Source organism: Diabrotica virgifera, chromosome 3 (assembly GCF_917563875.1).
Source record: "Diabrotica virgifera virgifera chromosome 3, PGI_DIABVI_V3a".
In the NCBI taxonomy this organism is placed as follows: Eukaryota; Metazoa; Arthropoda; class Insecta; order Coleoptera; family Chrysomelidae; genus Diabrotica; species Diabrotica virgifera.
Window position 1 is genome coordinate 100,702,810 of NC_065445.1, and position 18,546 is coordinate 100,721,355.

General features: G+C 32.1%; 1 protein-coding gene across 2 annotated transcripts in view; it reads right to left on the minus strand.

Annotated features, from left to right (window-relative positions):
• The window catches only part of LOC126881229 (myrosinase 1-like), a 142,134-nt gene that overhangs the window by 38,971 nt on the left and 84,617 nt on the right, over positions 1-18,546 (minus strand). Inside the window, exon 1 of one of the 2 annotated variants that reach the window (XM_050645373.1) lies at positions 11,755-11,866. The exons of the other annotated variant lie outside the window; for it this stretch is intronic. Within the exon in view, the coding sequence (XP_050501330.1) occupies positions 11,755-11,804 (50 nt within the window). The 5' untranslated portion in view covers positions 11,805-11,866. Of the gene's footprint in view, positions 1-11,754; positions 11,867-18,546 lie in introns of those variants that run through there. 2 annotated transcript variants of the gene reach the window in all.

Below are 18,546 nucleotides of genomic sequence, written 5' to 3' on the forward strand. Positions count from 1 at the left end.
GTGAATGGAATATCTGTGAATGAATCTATCAGCCGACAACAATATTAAAGAAGAGGTAAAAGACCAAATAATTAAAGCCAGTAGAACGGCCGGCTGCCTAAACGACACAATTTGAAAAAACAGACACCTAAGAGTGGAAACAAAGGCCCGAATATATAAGTCAGTTATTAGACCAGTTATGACTTAGACGACCGAAACAAGACCAGATACAAGCAAAACACAAAGACATCTGGGAACCAATGAAATGAAGATCTTAAGAAGAATTGCTAGAAAAATACTACAAGACAGGGTAAGAACTGAGGAAATCAGACGCATATGTGGGGTAGACAATATAAATACCTAGGTAAAGAACAGAAAAGAAGAGTGGAATCAACACACAAGTCAGCAGGATGTCTGAATCAAGGATAGTAAGAATCGCCAGGGACAAGTCACCGTTAGGCAAAAGAAGTATAGTACGCCTAAGGAAAAGATGGAATGACAATTTAGGGACACAATAAAAGGGAAAAATAGGCAGTACTGCTTATACAAAAGAAAAAGAAGAAGAAGAAGAAGAAGAAGAAGAAGAAGAAGAAGAAGAAGAAGAAGAAGAAGAAGAATAAGAAGAAGAACAAAAAGAAGAAGAAGAAGAAAAAGAAGAAGATGATGAGGAAGAAGATTGTAGTGATTATTTTATTTGCGACACAGATGTTTATACGCTCTGAGCTTCACTGGTATCGCTCCTAGCGGATTACTAATGCAACATTCACCGATAATTTATAAATTTGTTATTTAATTGTTATCGCTTAATATTTACAACGCAAAAAAGTAATTAAATTGTAATCGATTTTTTAAAGATTTTGCTAATCATTTTAACGTTCTATTTCGTGAAATATTAATTTCTTACTTCGGATACTTTCACAATTATCGTGTAGATGGCGCTTAGATTAATTTATAATTACATATTACGAAATATTAAAAAAACTTAAATTCAGTACTTAAAACGTAAGTATATTTATAGTAAAAATATACACCACAGCTTTGACCAACTAATATTATTTCCTATTAATGTTTTTAATTTCAATGTTTTAAATTAATCACTTTGACATTTATGTCAAATTTCCAGTAAAAGCTTACAGACTTATCACTACTTGCGCTCGCGAATTTTTAAATTTAAGTTATTTCTTTTAACATTTAAATCGGTGATAAGATTTTTTTTCTTCTTTTTTGGCTTTTGGGAACTGCGCCCATTTAGCCAGTAACACTTCTTAAAATCAAATCCAGGTGATAAGATTATATTATAAAATAGTTAAACGGGATCTGACAACAGATATTAAATCTAGAATTGACGTTAAGGTGACTAGATAAAATTCGGTGAAAAGAATATATTATCTAGAATTATTATCTATAAATCTAGAATTGACGTTAAGGTGACTAGATAAAATTCGGTGAAAAGAATATATTATAAAATAGTTCGGTGATAAGAATATACAGGGTGATGGATTAGCCTGATAAAGCTCAGTAGATCCGCTATGGTAATAGATAGCTATAAAAGTTAATAACAAAAATTGTAGCCAACTTTGAGCTTCACATTACAGAATTAGTTAGAATGTTACAGGGTGTTCGATAACATAGTGGTAGACCAAACTTTTTTTTAATCAATGGGAAAATCCCAGTAGCTGGCTGTATACCATAGTTTAAAAAACTCATACAAAAGTAAAAAACTTTAATTTGTAGGTATATTGGTATAAAATACTTTATTAAAAAACTTCTTAAAATGTCATCCAAATGGATTGCAAAACGTTTTCGATCTAAATTAGATCATCTTCAGTGTATTCTGCTGAGTAGATGAAACTAGCACACTATTAAAAGTGGTAACCTCAAAATATGTGGTTTACATAGTATTATTTAACAAAATATAGTGACTCCAAGTCGATGTTAATGGATTCAATTATTAGTAATAATTGCACAAGAGCTCTAAAATTATCGAATTTTTCCCGAGTGACACTTTGACAGTTTTAATTTCACGACCCGAAGGGGAGTGAAAATATGTCAAAGTGTCACGACGGCAAAAATTCGATAATAATTTTAGAGATCGAGTGCAATTTGCTGCGATTATTTCATGAATAAAACTGATCAAAACCAAAATTTTATTGTAATTTATTTATGTAAGTACTTCTTCTTCTTCAAGTGCCGTCTCCTAATTGGAGGTTGGATATCATCATCACTATCTTTACTCTATCCACCGCTGCTGTAAAGAGTTCTATAGAACTGCATCTAAACCAGTCCCTTAAATTCTTTAACCATGACACTCTCCTTCTTCCTATACTCCTTCCGCCTCTTATCTTTCCCTGTATTATCAGTCTTAGCATTTCATATCGCGGTCCCCTCATTACGTGTCCCAGATATTGTAACTTTCTTATTTTTATTGTGTTTATTATTTCGCATTCTTTACCCATTTCTCGCAGTACTTCCGTGTTCGTTTTCCTCTGTGTCCATGCTATTCTAAGCATTCTTCTGTAACACCACATTTCAAATGACTGTAGCTTATTTATGTGTTCTTGCTTTAATGTCCAGCTTTCAAGTCCATATTGTAGTATCGAGAACACGTAGCATATCAAAGCTCTTGCTCTCAGTTCTAAGCTAAGGTCTTTGTTGCAGAGAACTGTTTTCATTTTTACAAACGCATTTCTTGCTATTTCTATCCTGGTCCTTATTTCTGTGGTTTGATCATTTTTCTCTGAAATCCAGGTTCCTAGGTATTTGTATTTATCAACCCTTTCTATCGGTACATTTCCCAAATGTATGCTTGTTTGTATGTTTGTTTTCTTAGTTATTATCATGTATTTGGTCTTTTTTATATTCATTTTTAGTCCATATTCTTTACAGAAATTGTTTGTTTTGTTCAGTAGTAGTTGGAGTTGTTCAGCAGAGCTTGCTATAATCACGGTGTCATCTGCATATCTTATGTTGTTAATAGATCTTCCGTTAATTATTATTCCTTCACTTTGAGATAGCAATGCTTCTTCAAAAATGGCTTCACCATATGCATTAAAGAGTAATGGAGACATAATACATCCCTGCCGAACTCCTCTCCTGATTTCAATTTCTTGACTGGGTTCGTTATCTATTACAATTTGTGCTCTTTGATTCCAGTAAAGGTTTGTTATTATTCGTAAGTCCCTTTTGTCTATGTTTTTTGTCTTTAGAATTTGGACTAATTTTTCATGTCTTACTTTGTCAAAAGCCTTCTCAAAATCAACGTAACAAACATGCACATCCACATTCATGTCCATGCATCTTTGAGCTAACACATTAAAAGCAAATAACGCCTCTCTGGTTCCTAGTCCGTTTCTGAACCCAAACTGACTATCATCTATTCCTTCTTCTAGTTTTTTGTTTATACGACCATGTATTATTTTCAAGAATAATTTGAGAATGTGACTTATTAATGATATTGTTCTGTATTCACTGCAATCTTTAGCGTTTGTATTTTTAGGGATAGCACAAAAGGTTGAGAGTAACCATTGTTTTGGTATGTTTCCTGTTTTGTACACTGTGTTAAACAAGTCTACGATAATGTCTAAGGTTTCATCATTTATACATTTTAAGCTTTCTACTGGGATTTGGTCTGGACCTACTGCTTTACAATTTTTGCTGTTTTTTAATGCCGATTTAATTTCTTCTTTTAATATCTTCAAAACCGTATCATTTTCTACTTCGACTTCCATCTGCTCTGTTCTATTGTCTTTGAACAATTCATTTATGTATTCTGTCCACCTCTTTAATTTTTCGTTAGTACTCAACACAAGTTTCCCATCTGTATCTTTTAGTATTCCCGGTTTTCTTTTTCTGTTGATCTGCGTTAATTCCTTAATTTTTTTATGTGTGTTAAAATTATCATGTCTTTTCTGGTGTTCTTCTATTTCTGCGCATTGTTCTTTTAACCACTGTTCTTTAGCCTGTTTAATTTTGGATTTTATTTGTTTATCCACATTTTTGTACATCTGATTATCTTTGTTTTTATGCTGACGTCTTTCTTCCATTAAATCTAAGATTTCCTCCGTCATCCATTGTTTCTTTTTGTATCTGGTTGGTGTAAGAATTTCTTTTTGACATTTATCTATTTCTGTCTTTATTAATAACCATTTTGTCTCTGTTTCAGTATTTTGTTGGATTTGTTCTTTAACATTCATTAAACGGTTATTAATTTCATCTGTCAGGCGTTGTTTTATGAGTGGGTTTCTTAGTTTACTTGTATCGATTTTTACATCTGTTGTTCTGCGTTTTATTATTTTCATTTTGAGCCTAATTTTGGTCACTACTGGATTGTGATCTGATCCTATGTCGGCACCTGGATAGGTTTTTGAAGATATAATTGCGTTCTTGTATCTTTGTCTAATCAATACATAATCTATTTGGTTTCTTACAATTCTCCCTTCTTGATCTGCTGGTGACTTCCAGGTATATAGTCTTCTCTTTGGCATTTTAAACAATGTATTAGTTATGACAAAATTATTGTTTTGGCAAAATTCGATAAGCCTGTCACCTCTTTCGTTTCTGTTGCCCAGACCATATCCTCCTGTACATTCTTCTACTTTTTCGTCTCCAACCTTTGCGTTAAAATCTCCCATTATAATTGTAACATCCTGCGTTTTAATGGATTTTAAAATATTGTCTAGGTCTTCGTAGAAAGTTTCAATATCGCTCTCTGGTTTGTCCGCAGTCGGAGCATAAACTTGTATTATGTTTAATTTGGGTTTATTCTGATTTAATTGTAAGAGGATAATTCTGTTGGAGTATGGAATGAAATTTACTACAGCTTTATCCATGTGTTTGTTTAGTATTATCCCGACACCATATCTGTGTGAACCGTCTTGACTTCCTGAATAGTATATTGTTTTATTGTTGATTTTCATCTTTCCTGAGTCGGGCCATTGGACATCGCTGATTCCTAAAATGTCTACATTCAGCCTTTCCATTTCATTAACGGCATTATGTACTTTTCCAGCTTGATGTAGACTTCTAACATTCCACGTCGCTACTTTGCAAGGTTTTCGCATGTTGACGACCGGGGAGGCCTTGCAGTCTTGTGAGTTTCCTCCTCTGCCGGATCTTGTTTTCCGAGTTTCATGATCAGTAGAGTGTTTGGTTATGTTGTTAGTCATGATGATTAACTAGGGATGCTCTATGAGCCTTTAATGCATTGGTTTCCCGTTGCCTTATGCATCTCCACGCCGTTGACCCTGCCTGGTTCGTCCGCCTTTAGAAATGATTTCTCATTTCTAGGACAAGAAGGTGCCCTTCCACTTACCGACTCTTCCACCTGAAGCTGTTGGTCAGTAAGTGGGGGATTGCTTATACCGGCAATCACTCGGACGTCAGCGCCTATGTAAGTACAAATTAGTACAATTAAACAAACAGTTGTTATAAATATTTGACGGTTGAAAGTCATCTATATAAATAGTGAACTAAATAAAAGCGTTTAAAAATGAATGTTTGTATTTATGTTTGTACCTTATAGACTCGCAAACTATGCATTTGATCATATGATGACCTTAATCAAAGTTGTTGTACATGAACCCGGGAAGGTTTCTGAGTTGGTACGACCAACCTAAGTGAAAGGTGGCCTTGCCTCTTGTAATTATTTTTAATTTTTTTGGACAAACCGTTTTTTCTTAATTTTATATGATGTAGAATCAAAAAAAAATACAGTCCTAAAGTTTTACTTTTCTATCACCAACCGTTATTTTTTAATAGCCATCTAAAATTTGCCTCTTCTATATAAATAAAAATGAATGTTTGTATGTACGTATGTATTAGACTCGCAAACTATGCATTTGATCATATGATGACCTTACTCAAAGTTGTACATGAACCCGGGAAGGTTTTTGAGTTGGTACGACCAACCTAAGTGAAAAGGGGGCTTGACCCCCATAACCATTTTTAATTTTTTTGGACAAACTGTTTTTTCTTAATTTTATATGATGTAGAATCAAAAGATACATACAGTCCTAAATTTTCACTTTTCTGTCACCAACCGTTATTTTTTAATAGCGATCTAAAATTTACCTCTTATATATAAATAAAAATGAATGTTTGTATGTATGTATGTATGTAGGTAGGGTAACGGGTACAGTGATTGGCCACTTAAGGGATTTCAAATTGAATTAAAATTGTAAATTGGTATATTTTAATGTGAAATATTTTGTAAGGGTTTTTTAATAACAATGAAACATCAAATTTTATAAAAACTCAGGTTATTGTAGTAAAAATAATAATGTACATAAAAAATTAACACAAATTTAAAAACATACAAAATTACACAGTTATTGGCCATGCAAACATAGTTATTGGCATATAGAATTACAGTTATTGGCCACTCATAAAATTCCTAATTTTCTTTTTTTGTTTGTGCAGTTAGGGCACACAAAACTATTTAGCTTTTCAATTTCTTGTTTTTTAACACAACTACCAATATGGGAGCCTCTGACACAAAATAAACATTTTATTCCAACTTTTGATTTAGAAATATTTTAGTAACAAGAATAGCGCAATCCTGTATACAAAAGATTATTGTTTACAGATATGTTGGTGTTGTCTGATTGTTTCACCAATATATCTGAGAGAATTTGTATTTTTTCATGTTCTGGATATCCCTCTGTTTCGAAAAACAACTTTCTTTTAGCCGACTCACCAGCACGTTTTTCTTTGCTGCTTTCCAAATTTGTACATTTGCTTTGGGAAGTATTTCTCAAATTTGATGAATTCTTATTGTTGGAGACATCAAAAGATACGTTATCAATTGAGGGCAGAATAGCGTTTTCCTCTACAGAATCAGGAAATTGGTTCCGTGGCAGTTCGTGGTTTTCTTTGGCGTTAATCATTTCTGGTATATGTACTCTAACTCCACTTCTCAATGTAGTGCTTTTAATTGTATGATCAAGAAGTGTGTCTGATTTAAAAGTATTTGTATCTACAACATCACCTGTATTTAGTGTAACATTTTCTTTATTCTTCACAGCATTTTGACATTTTTTGCTCTCGGAATTGGCTCTTGTGGCAATTTTTTTATTACTTTCTTCATGGTTTCTTTATTTTGTTTACCTTTATTGTTTGCTTTTGCGTCAATTCGCTTTTGTTTTCGTTCTAATTTTATTTTTTCTTGTTCGTCTTTCTCTTTAATTTTACGCCTCTCTGCATTTGACGATTTGAAGAAGTAGGCACGAAAGGCAACCGTTCTGTTTGCTTTTTACCCTTTCTTTCTAAGGTTTTTGGCCAACAAGAAATTTGTCAATTGTGGTGTCAATTTCTTTATATAATGAGTTTTCTTGATTTACTAAAGCCAGATTATCGGATGTCGATTGAATATCTAAAATCATTGTATCTTCTGTGACAATAGTATCTTTTTGTTTGGGTTTTCTCGTCTAAACTTTAATACTGCCCGGTTCCAATTTGCCTTTAATGGTTTAAATGCAGCAACATCTGCAGGCTGTATAATTCTGGTCGCATTGGGATATAATGCCACTAAATAATTTGTAACGTTGAGCATAATTCACTGGTTTGAATGGTTAAGTGAGTTTTATGTCCATCAACGAACAAAATGACTGGAAATTTAGTGTTTTTTGCAACTAGGTACTTATATAAGACGTTTCCTATGTATTCATAGAAGTTTTCATTCTTCATCCATCCCGTATCGCTACAGCCTATGCCACATTCTCGAGGAACTGAATTTATAACATTGCTAGGAAGTCGTTTGTATGGGTAAATAATCATCGGTGCTGTTATTTCTTCAGATGTTGCAAACCTAAACATAACCGTCAAAGTAACTTTGGAGTGATGTTCTATTTGATATACATTTTTGTTTCCCTTTACAGCCAACACTCGTTTATTTTTGGGACACAAGAGGAAGCAGGTTTTATTCCCATTAAAACACGTGAAGGGTCTTGAAGAATATCAATGTAACGTTTACGTTGTAAATATTCTTGAACACCGGAGAACCATTTTCTTATATCTTTTTCAGACACAACTGAACTTGCTGCTGTTACCGCTTCTGGAGTTCGCTCGCTTAAATCTGGATGTCTCTTTAAAAAGGATCTATACCAACTTTTTCCGGGCCGATTGTCAGTAAAAGGATTAGCAAGTGGATTTGCATCAAGAAAACCTTTAACCGAGTCTTGTATATTTGCCACTCTTACTGGAAAACCTTTATCTTGGCATGTTACGATCCAATTCTTTAAACGATTCTCTTCCTCCAAAGAAAGAATAGGATTGGAACCAAGGTTAGTTTTTTCATTAAATTTTTCGCTTGCTCTAAACTGCAGTGTTGCTCTTGGCACATTAAATTGTTCAGCGGCTTTCCGTTGGCTCATGCCATTTTCTATGGCCTGAAAAGCAGACTGAAGATCTTGTTCTGTATATTTTTTGTGATACGTTTTATCTTTCCGGATATTTGGCATTTTTTATTCTAAAAATAAAAATCATTTAATAGTATCTAATAATGTTATCTTCAATACGGACGTTTCAAATTTGATTCAGATTGCCCGCATTGGCATTAATTTTATAACAACTAAAATAATTGTAATTTTATAAAAACGAATCCGGACAAAAAATATATTCCTATTACACATTACAGTTATTGGCCCCCCTGTGGTTTACTGATTGGCAGTCGACCAACCACTAGTTATTGCCATAAAAAATAAGAAAAAATGCTTGAAATATGTTGTGTTGGGCCAAACTAAGCTAAAAGAGCCTAAATTATAATAAATATTTTAATTTAAAGTAGGTACAGTAATTGGCCGGTAGGCCAATCATTATAATGCGGACATATTTAAGATACAGTGCTTGGCCACTAAAATTTACCGCCAAAAAATTATAACCTTACTATTAAAACCACCGATAACGTAAGATGTACCCCACTAAATCATCACAAAACATTAATATAAGCAGATACACAATATTATTAGCCAAGATAACTCACCTCATGAATGGCCTTCCTTAACAAATTCTTTAAAAAACTCTTAAAACTGGATGCACCTGTTAAGCTTCGAACAACACACGCTGTCACAACTAGACAATATTGACTGAGAGAGATAATGGCTAGATTAAATATATAGCAATGTTGCCGAATTGCAATGCAAATACATTTATTTCCTTATACTTTCTAAAAATCTTAATATTTCGGATTTTTCTGAAAGTGGCCAATCACTAGTGACCGGCCAACAACTGTATCCGTTACCCTATGTACCTTATAGACTCGCAAACTATGCATTGGATCGTATGATGATCTTAATCGGAGGCGGCGGCGTGATTATCGAGAATCGACGAAATTAATGAATTCAATGAAGAGTAATAGCAATATAGAATTTAGGTGTTTATGCATGGAGAATAGTAGTGGCGTTTATAAGTATTGTCATTTTACCTTCTCAGTGTAACTCTCATATAAATTTATTATTAATTTGCGGGGCCACAATCAACAAGGAGAAATTCTAGGGAGAGGATATCTTTATCCCGGGTATTCCGTGGATTCCAACAGATTTGCCAATTGATTTCAACTATCTACAATTTCCCGTGCCCTTCGCTTTTGCCATAATGATAAACAAATCACAAGTTTGTTGGAACATAAGAGTGTTAATGTTACGGGCATGGAAAATTAATCGAGCGTTGGAAATCAGCCATCGTTGTAGATTTGCACACCGCAAATAAAACATTGCTTATGAGAAATAATTAAATTAATTCTGTTTTATTAGATACATTTTTAATATTATTATTTTTTTTTTGTTTTCTTTAAAATTTTTTTATGGAACTTTGACAGAATTTTAATATATTTCTAAGGCGGTACGAAGTTCGCCGAGTCAGCTAGTCACTTTTAAAATTTTTAAAACATTAATTGTCATTAATGTCACTGAATGTATTTTTTCGTAGCAACGAAGGGCATCTGACGTAATATACTTGACGACGGGATATTATCAAAAATTATCACTTTAATTTTTATTCCTATAGTTTTCTATTGGTCAGAATCTTCTATTGAATGAAATAATCAGTAGTAATTGCACAAGAGCTCTAAAATTATTGAATTTTTCCCGAGTCACACTTTGACAGTTTTAATTTCACTCGCCTTCGGCTCGTGAAATTATGTCAAAGTGTCACGAGGGCAAAAATTCTATATTAATTTCAGAGCTCGAGTGCAGTTTGTTGCGATTATTTCATGAATAAAAGTGTTCAAAACCAACATTTTATTATAAATTATTTATGTAAGTACAAATTAGTACCATTAAACACATTTGACACAGTTTTTATAAATATTTGACGATTGAAAGTCATCACTTTTATAATTTTTAAAACATTAGTTGTCATTAATGTCACTGAATGTATTTTTTCGTAGCAACGAAGGCCATCTGACATAATATACTTAACGACGGGATATTATCAAAAATTATCACCTTAATTTGCATTTCTGTAGCTTTCTATTGGTCAGAATCTCCTATGAATGAAATAATCATATAAATGCTCAAAGGGCAACATGGTTCCCTGCTCGAAAAATGATAGGTTCTTGCCAATTCAATGGGCACAGGCCAACTGAAGTTTAGCTAGTTCTAAATTAGTTATTCTATGATTAAAGTTATTCAACCAATAAGCTGACATTTCTCTTCGAATAAATTGGCAAGTTAATCTCGCTGTAAATATTAATAAGAAAGTAAATTCGCTAGTTTAACTTTAAATTATCAAAATTATATTAAAACAAAATATAAATATAAACGTCTAATAAATTTTATTCGACGACTAACTATTCATTGACTTATTTGTTTTTGGTGAAACCGGACCTAAGAAAGATAATAAGTTACTTATAAAACTTAAAGAAAAATTTAAACAAAAATAATAAATTCAGACAGAAAAGAAAAAGACATAGAAATATAATAATTCGAAATAGAATAAATTATTATGATACGGTATAAAACTACCTGGTTAGAATAACAAGGAATGTAGAATGAGTAGGTAATTATATTAAAAAAGTAAAGATGAGTAATATTTTTGCATCTCAAAAACTAATTTTTGCAAACCTTTAGACCGTCCGCACATGGGTGGATCAAAGACACGTCTCGAAGTTCGGTCTTGCTCGTCTTGTACGAACCCTGCGGCACAAGCGATTGCCCTCCGCACACTAGTCGATTCTGTTTTTATAAATTAACGCATTTTTTATATAGTAACCAAAACAACTATTTCGATCTGTGAAGAGTACGGTATTATTACATTTTTATACAGTTGCATTATACAGTTGAGGATATTGTTCTATTTCCAACGAATTTTATAATAAACATCTAGAAACAGAAGTTCAATGTTTTCAGAATTTTACACTACAAACAATATATTTCCACGAAGCTAATAGTACTACAATCAACGAACATAACATTCACCGATCTTTAAAAAGACTAAAATTTAATTTAGGGCAAAAATCAACAAAAACGAAGCAAACAAATAAAATAATGACTGTAAACGTGCGTCTCACTCGAACTTACTCGTTCGCTTCAGATCGCACGGAACGAGAGTCGTACAAGACGAGGAGATTTGCAATCCTAAACGCTCCGTGTACGGAACTCAGTGCCACAACGAAGGAACTTAAGTGACGGGGAAAGATCTACGCGATTGGAATCGAGTCGATTACTTCGAGCGTCGCTCCATGTGCGGACGGCCTTAATCTTTTTCGAAACATAATTTAGCCTATTTGAATTTATTTGTTAAAAATATGTAGGGACCTATCAGGTTCTGTTTATAACTCACCCTAAATTAAGGATAAAAAATATCACTGCAATAAACTTTATGCACAACATATCTAGTATTCATATAAATTCTAAGGAATGAATTCATCCAATTTATAAGAGCATAATATAATTACGATTATCATATTTTTATATCATTGGCAGAACTCTTATGATCGTGATTAGTAAAAAAATGGTACTTGTGTATCTTAATTTTGCTAAAATAGGTACTCATTCCTGATAAATTTATTTGTTTTGTAAGTTTAAGAGATTAATCTAAAATAATTATAACATAGTTATTTTCCTAACAAGTGCAGAAAGTCATTCTTTTCCGCACGCGACTGCAGTTTGCCGAACGACGCGAAGCGGGAGTTCGGCAAGCAGTCGAGTGCGGAAAAGAGACTTTCTGCAAGAGTTAGGAACAAAAATTTTTCTACGAGTCTTTAAAAAAAGAGGTTTTGAACAGAACAGAAATAATCGTAACAAATTGCACTCGACCTCTGAAATTAATATAGAATTATTGCTCTCGTGACACTTTGACATAATTTCACTCGCCTTCGGCTCGTGAAATTAAAACTGTCAAAGTGTCACTCGGGAAAAATTCAATAATTTCAGAGCTCTTGTGCAATTAGGGATTCCAATGAACTGTCAGTGGTGGTCGGTGGATGGCTAAACTGACATGCCCATAGACATAGTTAAGGGGGGTGGTCATGGCGTATCTAATGTTTACATTGAATATTGACAAATTTGTATAGAATATTCTGTTTGGTTTTGTTTTTTTGTTAATTGTGTAGCGAAATTTGTGAAATTGTGATAGCAAATTAAATATAAAGTGGTTTAAACATTGGATACGCCTATGGATGACAGTTTCGCCATCCAGCAGCCATATTATATCACGTGATTTGGAATGCCTAATTACTACTGAAAGTTTGGTTTTGACAACCTTGTCAATTAATTAATTTGTGTATGTATTTTCACTAGTAATACCACTAGAGGTCAAATTATTTCCGGAAATTTTTTTGAGATCATGAATATTTTGAAAATTTCCCGAGTCGCAGACGAGGGAAATTTTCTAAAAATATTCATGATCAAAAAAAAATTTCCGGATATTAATTTGACTTCGCGTGGTATTCGGTAAGAAAATTCCACACCAAATTTGCATTTGAAAATCCAAAGCTGCATGAACAGATTAATAGCGCGCCATAGCTTTGTCAGCAATTATTTAGGCTTTCAAATTCGTAATTTCTACTCATTTTAGTTGCATGGGAATACCATTTCAAGATAGAAAATAGTATATTCTTCAATTTTACATAAGTTTTGAGTAACTACAAGTAATAGAAAATTAGAAAATTATTTTTTTGGCGTTTTTAAAACTAAACTACGCAAAATTGAAAGTACTGAATGGGAAAAAGGTAAATAAATTAGTGTCTAAATATTATATATATTTTATTAGACACAGAAACTTAATTGAAAACATTCAAAGTCCTGCATTTTCGCCATTAAGAAGAGAGGAGGTGTCCGAAGAATATAGAAAACATCTTAGCTTTGTAACTAAAATGAATCAAAACTAAATTATGTAAACAAATAAAAACCAGTCTGTCAAAAATGTTCTGTTATTGTAAACGTCAAAAAATTTCCACTATAATTCGCTGTTGGGTACCCCACGAGCAAAAAATTTCCGATAAAATACCTCCGTTGCCATGGTGATCTGTCAAAATAACGTATTTTGATTGGTTCAAAATTACAGGTGTGGAATTTTCAATATAATTAGTTAGCATGACCACCATGACCATGGTTATTTATTCTGTGGCATGACGACGATCTTGGTTTCCATGACGATCATTCAAACGACTGGTATTAGAGAGTTATCAAGTAAAATTTTATCCATCCGTTATTTTGACACGTAAACACTATTTTTATACGGTATAAGTTTTAACGTATATGTAATTTTAGAGTTATCAAGTGGTAGAATTTGTGCTTCACGTTCACGTTAAAAGTTGGTAGCTGTCAGTCACTAAATGTTGTATTTGACAGCAATATAATTAAATTTGTTTAATTTTTTTTCTATTTTTGGTTTCTTTTACCCAAGATATATAATATTTTGTAATTTTGCTTGGTTTTGTACAATTTGGGTTTCAAATTTTTTTTTAAAGAAGTATGGAAGAAACCTTAAAACAAGCAATAAGGTACTTGAGGCCAATGAACTTGGCCAATGTACTTGACGAAATATAGAAAAAATTTTGAAAATAAAATGTTTTCCACCAAATTCCCACTAACTCTAACTCCAAATGTTAGCAGTTGGTCAACCAAAAAAACAAAGACAAAACACCTATTATTGTACAGAAGTAAAATTTCATAACAAAGAACAGATTACATAACAAACAGAACTTAAATGTCCGAGTCACTCCGAGTCTTGGCGAATTGGTGCGATTCGCTGCTAACGTTACCGTATTTCAAGCCCGCTATTCCACCTACCGTAACGGAGCCCGTTAACGTTAAAATCATTTCCGTTATTCAATATTCATACTGCGCATGCTCCATTGCTAAAATAACGTTACCGTATTCTCCTAGAGTTACTTGATAACTCTCTATTGTCTACCGATTTGACTTTCGAATATTATGTCAAAATAATTGTATTTCATCGAATTGTCGCGTTAATTTCATTAACGGGTTACATAGGTCTTGCGGGAAAAAAAAGTGACTTATTAAAAAAATTATATCTCGAAAACTAAAAATTATTTTTATTTATAATTGGAACATGTAAAAGTATAGTACTTAAGGTAGGTTTTCAGTCAACGTGACCGAAAGTAGAACCAGAAGTCGGTACTCTTCATGAACTCTGAGTCAATTTCACTAATATAAATCCACGATAAACACGATAAAATATACGATTTCACTAATTTGAAGTCATTTTTACCTCCGGACATAACTTTTAACCAAAACTAAATATTCTAGCTCGTCTTTCAAAACACGTCGATTGATATATACAGCGTGTCTACTTGAGTTGGAAACATATGGGAAACTTTTTTATTATTAATTTTACGAAAAAAAGTTATTCTTTATAAAAAGTTCTGCATGCCCCAAAACCTAATATTCAATTATCAGATATCAAATTTTCTCAATATTATACGAGGTATGTCAAAAAATATGAATTTCGGCTAAGGGTAAAGTACCTTTATTTCTCTCAATATCGAAAATTCTTATTATGAAAAGTTGTTTGGAAATAAAAACCAAGCTCAAATATGTAATTACATGCTTCTAATTGGAAAAAAATATTTTCCAAATTTTTCTCAAATTTATTGATACTAACTTCGTTTTTATTCATTACACATACGATAACTCTGTTATTATTACTTTTACGAAAAAAAGGTATTCTTTATAAAAATCTCTGTATGTCCTAAGACCGAAGATTCAACCAACAAATATGACATTTTATTAATTTTATACGAGTTATGTCAAAAAATATGAATTTCACTCAAGAGTAAAGTACCTTTATTTTTCACAATATTGAAAACGGTTATTAAAAAAGTTGTTTAGAATTAAAAACTATGTGTCAATATGCAATTACATCCTTCTAATTGAAATATTGTGAAATATAAAGGTGCTATAATATTGAGCGAATTTCATATTTTTGACACACCTCGTATAAAATTAATAAAAGTTGATATATCATGGTTGTGTCTTAGATTTTAGACCATGCAAATTTTTATGAAGAATAACTTTTTTTCGTAAAATGAATAATAAACGAGTTATGATATTTGTAATAATTAAAAACGATGTTGGGTATCCATAAATTTGAGAAAAATATTTTTTTTTCAATAAGAAGCATGTAATTGCATATTTCATCGTAGTTTTTAATTCCAAACAACTTTTTATCATAAGAATTTTCGATATTGAGAGAAATAAAGGTACTTTACCCTTAGCCGAAATTCATATTTTTTGACATACCTCGTATAATATTGAGAAAATTTGATATCTGATAATTGAATCTTAGGTTTTGGGGCATGCAGAACTTTTTATAAAGAATAACTTTTTTTCGTAAAATTAATAATAAAAAAGTTTCCCATATGTTTCCAACTCAAGTAGACACGCTGTATATACAGGGTGTCCCGAAAAGATTGGTCATAAACTATACCACAGATTCTGGGGTTAAAAATAGATTGATTGAACCCCACTTACCTATATACAATAGTGCACACAAAAAAAGTTACAGCTCTTTGAATTACAAAATGAAAATCGATTTTTTTTCATATATCGAAAACTTTTAGAGATTTTTTATTGAAAATTGACATGTGGCATTCCAATGGTAGCAACATCTTAAAAAAAATTAAGTAAAATTTGTGCGCCCCATAAAAATTTTATGGGGGTTTTGTTCCCTTCAACCCCCCCAAACTTCTGTGTACGTTCCAATTAAATTATTTTTGTGGCACCATTAGTTAAACACAATGTTTTTAAAACTTTTTTTCCACCTACTACTTTTTCGATAAGCTAGTGTTTCTCGAGATATTTTGAATATTTGTCGAATCCACCACATATTTGTATAATGGTTAAGTACGATTATAGACCTGTTAATAATCTGAAAATTTATTTATAATTTACATTTTTAGGTATATTTTAAAAAAGAAGTCGCATCTCGATAAAAGGTGACTCATCAAAAAAAGACTAAGGGGCAAAAAAGTTTTAAAAACACTGTGTTTAACTAATGGTACCACAATAATAGTTTAATTTAAGTTAAAGAAGCCGCATCTCGATAAAAACTGGCTTATCGTAAAAATACTAAGAGGCAAAAAAGTTTTAAAAACGTTGTGTTTAACTAATGGTACCACAATAATGAATTAATTGGAACGTACACAAAAGTTTGGGGGGTTTAAGGGAACAAAATCCCCATAAAATTTTTATGTGTTGGACAAATTTCACTATAATTTTGTTTTAAGATATTCCTGCATTAAGAATGATACATCTCCATTTTCAATAAAAAATCTCACATAGTTTTTGATATATTGAAACGCTTTTACTTTTGATATATTGAAAAAAATCTATTTTCATTTTGTAACTTCAAAGGGCTATAACTTTTTTTATTAGCACATTTGTACTAAGGTAAGTTAGGTTCAATCAAACTATTCTTGACCCCAAAATGTGTGGTATAATTTATGACCAATCTTTTCGGGACACCCTGTATAACGCACTATTTCTGCGACTATAATGTAGCACTTCTGGTTACAACTTTCTAACAGAAAACGATATAAAATTTTGGGCCTGTGCTGGATGAAGCATCAGGACAATATAGGATAAGAACTAACAAAGAGCTCGAAGAACTTTACCCAGACGCCAACATCATAAAAGAAATAAAGTCCAGAAGACTCCAATGGGCAGGATACCTCAGAAGACATTCTGACCAAAGAACAGTAAGACTAGTGTGGGAGGAAGTCACAACTGGAAGAAAACCACGCGGACGCTCTCGACTCCGGTGGCGAGATAATATACCAGGAGACCTAAACACCATGGGCGTGGAGAATTGGATGGAGGTTACTCAAGACATAGAACAGTGGACGCATGTTGTCGAATCGGCTAAAACCCACGAAGGGTTGTAACGCCACGGAGTAAGTAAGATATAAAATCCAGAAGTGTAAATTTGTTCTCGTCTTGCTAAGGTTCGTCAAATAATACAGGGTGAGTCATGAGGAACTGTACATACTCCTACCTCGTATAGAGGCTCCTATGGGGAATAACAAATGACCATTAAAAAGTGTCTGCTCCCATAGTTTAATAATATACAGGGCGAGGTTCGCATTTTGACAGAAATTTATATTCGTCATAATTTTTGAACGGTCAGATCGATGTGTCTCTTATTTTGGTCAATCGTTACACTATTACCACCCAATCAACTGATTTAGTCAAACTAGAAAAAAATCAGGTCCGGCTGTAAAAAATTAGTTCGTTTGGGTCTTAGAAAAAATTTCACCCTGTATACGCTTTTTGAAAACTCTAATATGAATTTTACAAATTGGACAAATAGGCAATTAAAGTGGCATATTTATTTTTTTCCCCACACGATTACTTAATTTTTTATAAAAAAATCAATTTTGACTATGAATTAAAAGTTTGGTAAAGTGAACCACAGATTTAACAAAATTAACTTTTATTACAAAAATTACTTTTTTTTAAACAAATATTTAATTTATGTTAGCACCCAATCAACTGATTTATTTAAACTAGAAAAAATCAGGTCCGGCTTTAAAAAATTAGTTCGTTTGGGTCTTAGAAAAAATTTCACCCTGTATACGCTTTTTGAAAACTCTAATATGAATTTTACAAATTAGACAAATAGTCAATTAAAATGGCATACTTATTTTTCCCCATACGATTACTTAATTTTTTATAAAAAAATCAAATTTGACTAGGAATAATTATTAAAAGTTTGGTAAAGTGAACCATAGATTTAAAAAAATTAACTTTTATTACAAAAATTAATTTTTTTTAACAAATATTTAATTTATGTTACCACCAAATGAACTGATTTATTCAAACTAGAAAAAAAATCAGGCCCGGATTTAAAAAATTAGTTCGTTTTGGTCTTAGAAAAAATTTCAACCTGTATACGCTTTTTGAAAACTCTAATATGAATTTTACAAATTAGATAAATAGGCAATTAAAATGGCTTATTTATTTTTTCCCCACACGATACTTAATTTTTTATTAAAAAATCAAATTTGTCAAAATCGGAATATTAACCTAAAAATGAAATCACGGTAACTCGCTACAACTCTGTTCCATTTTAATATTTTTTTTCTGAAATTTTTTGCAGCACATATCT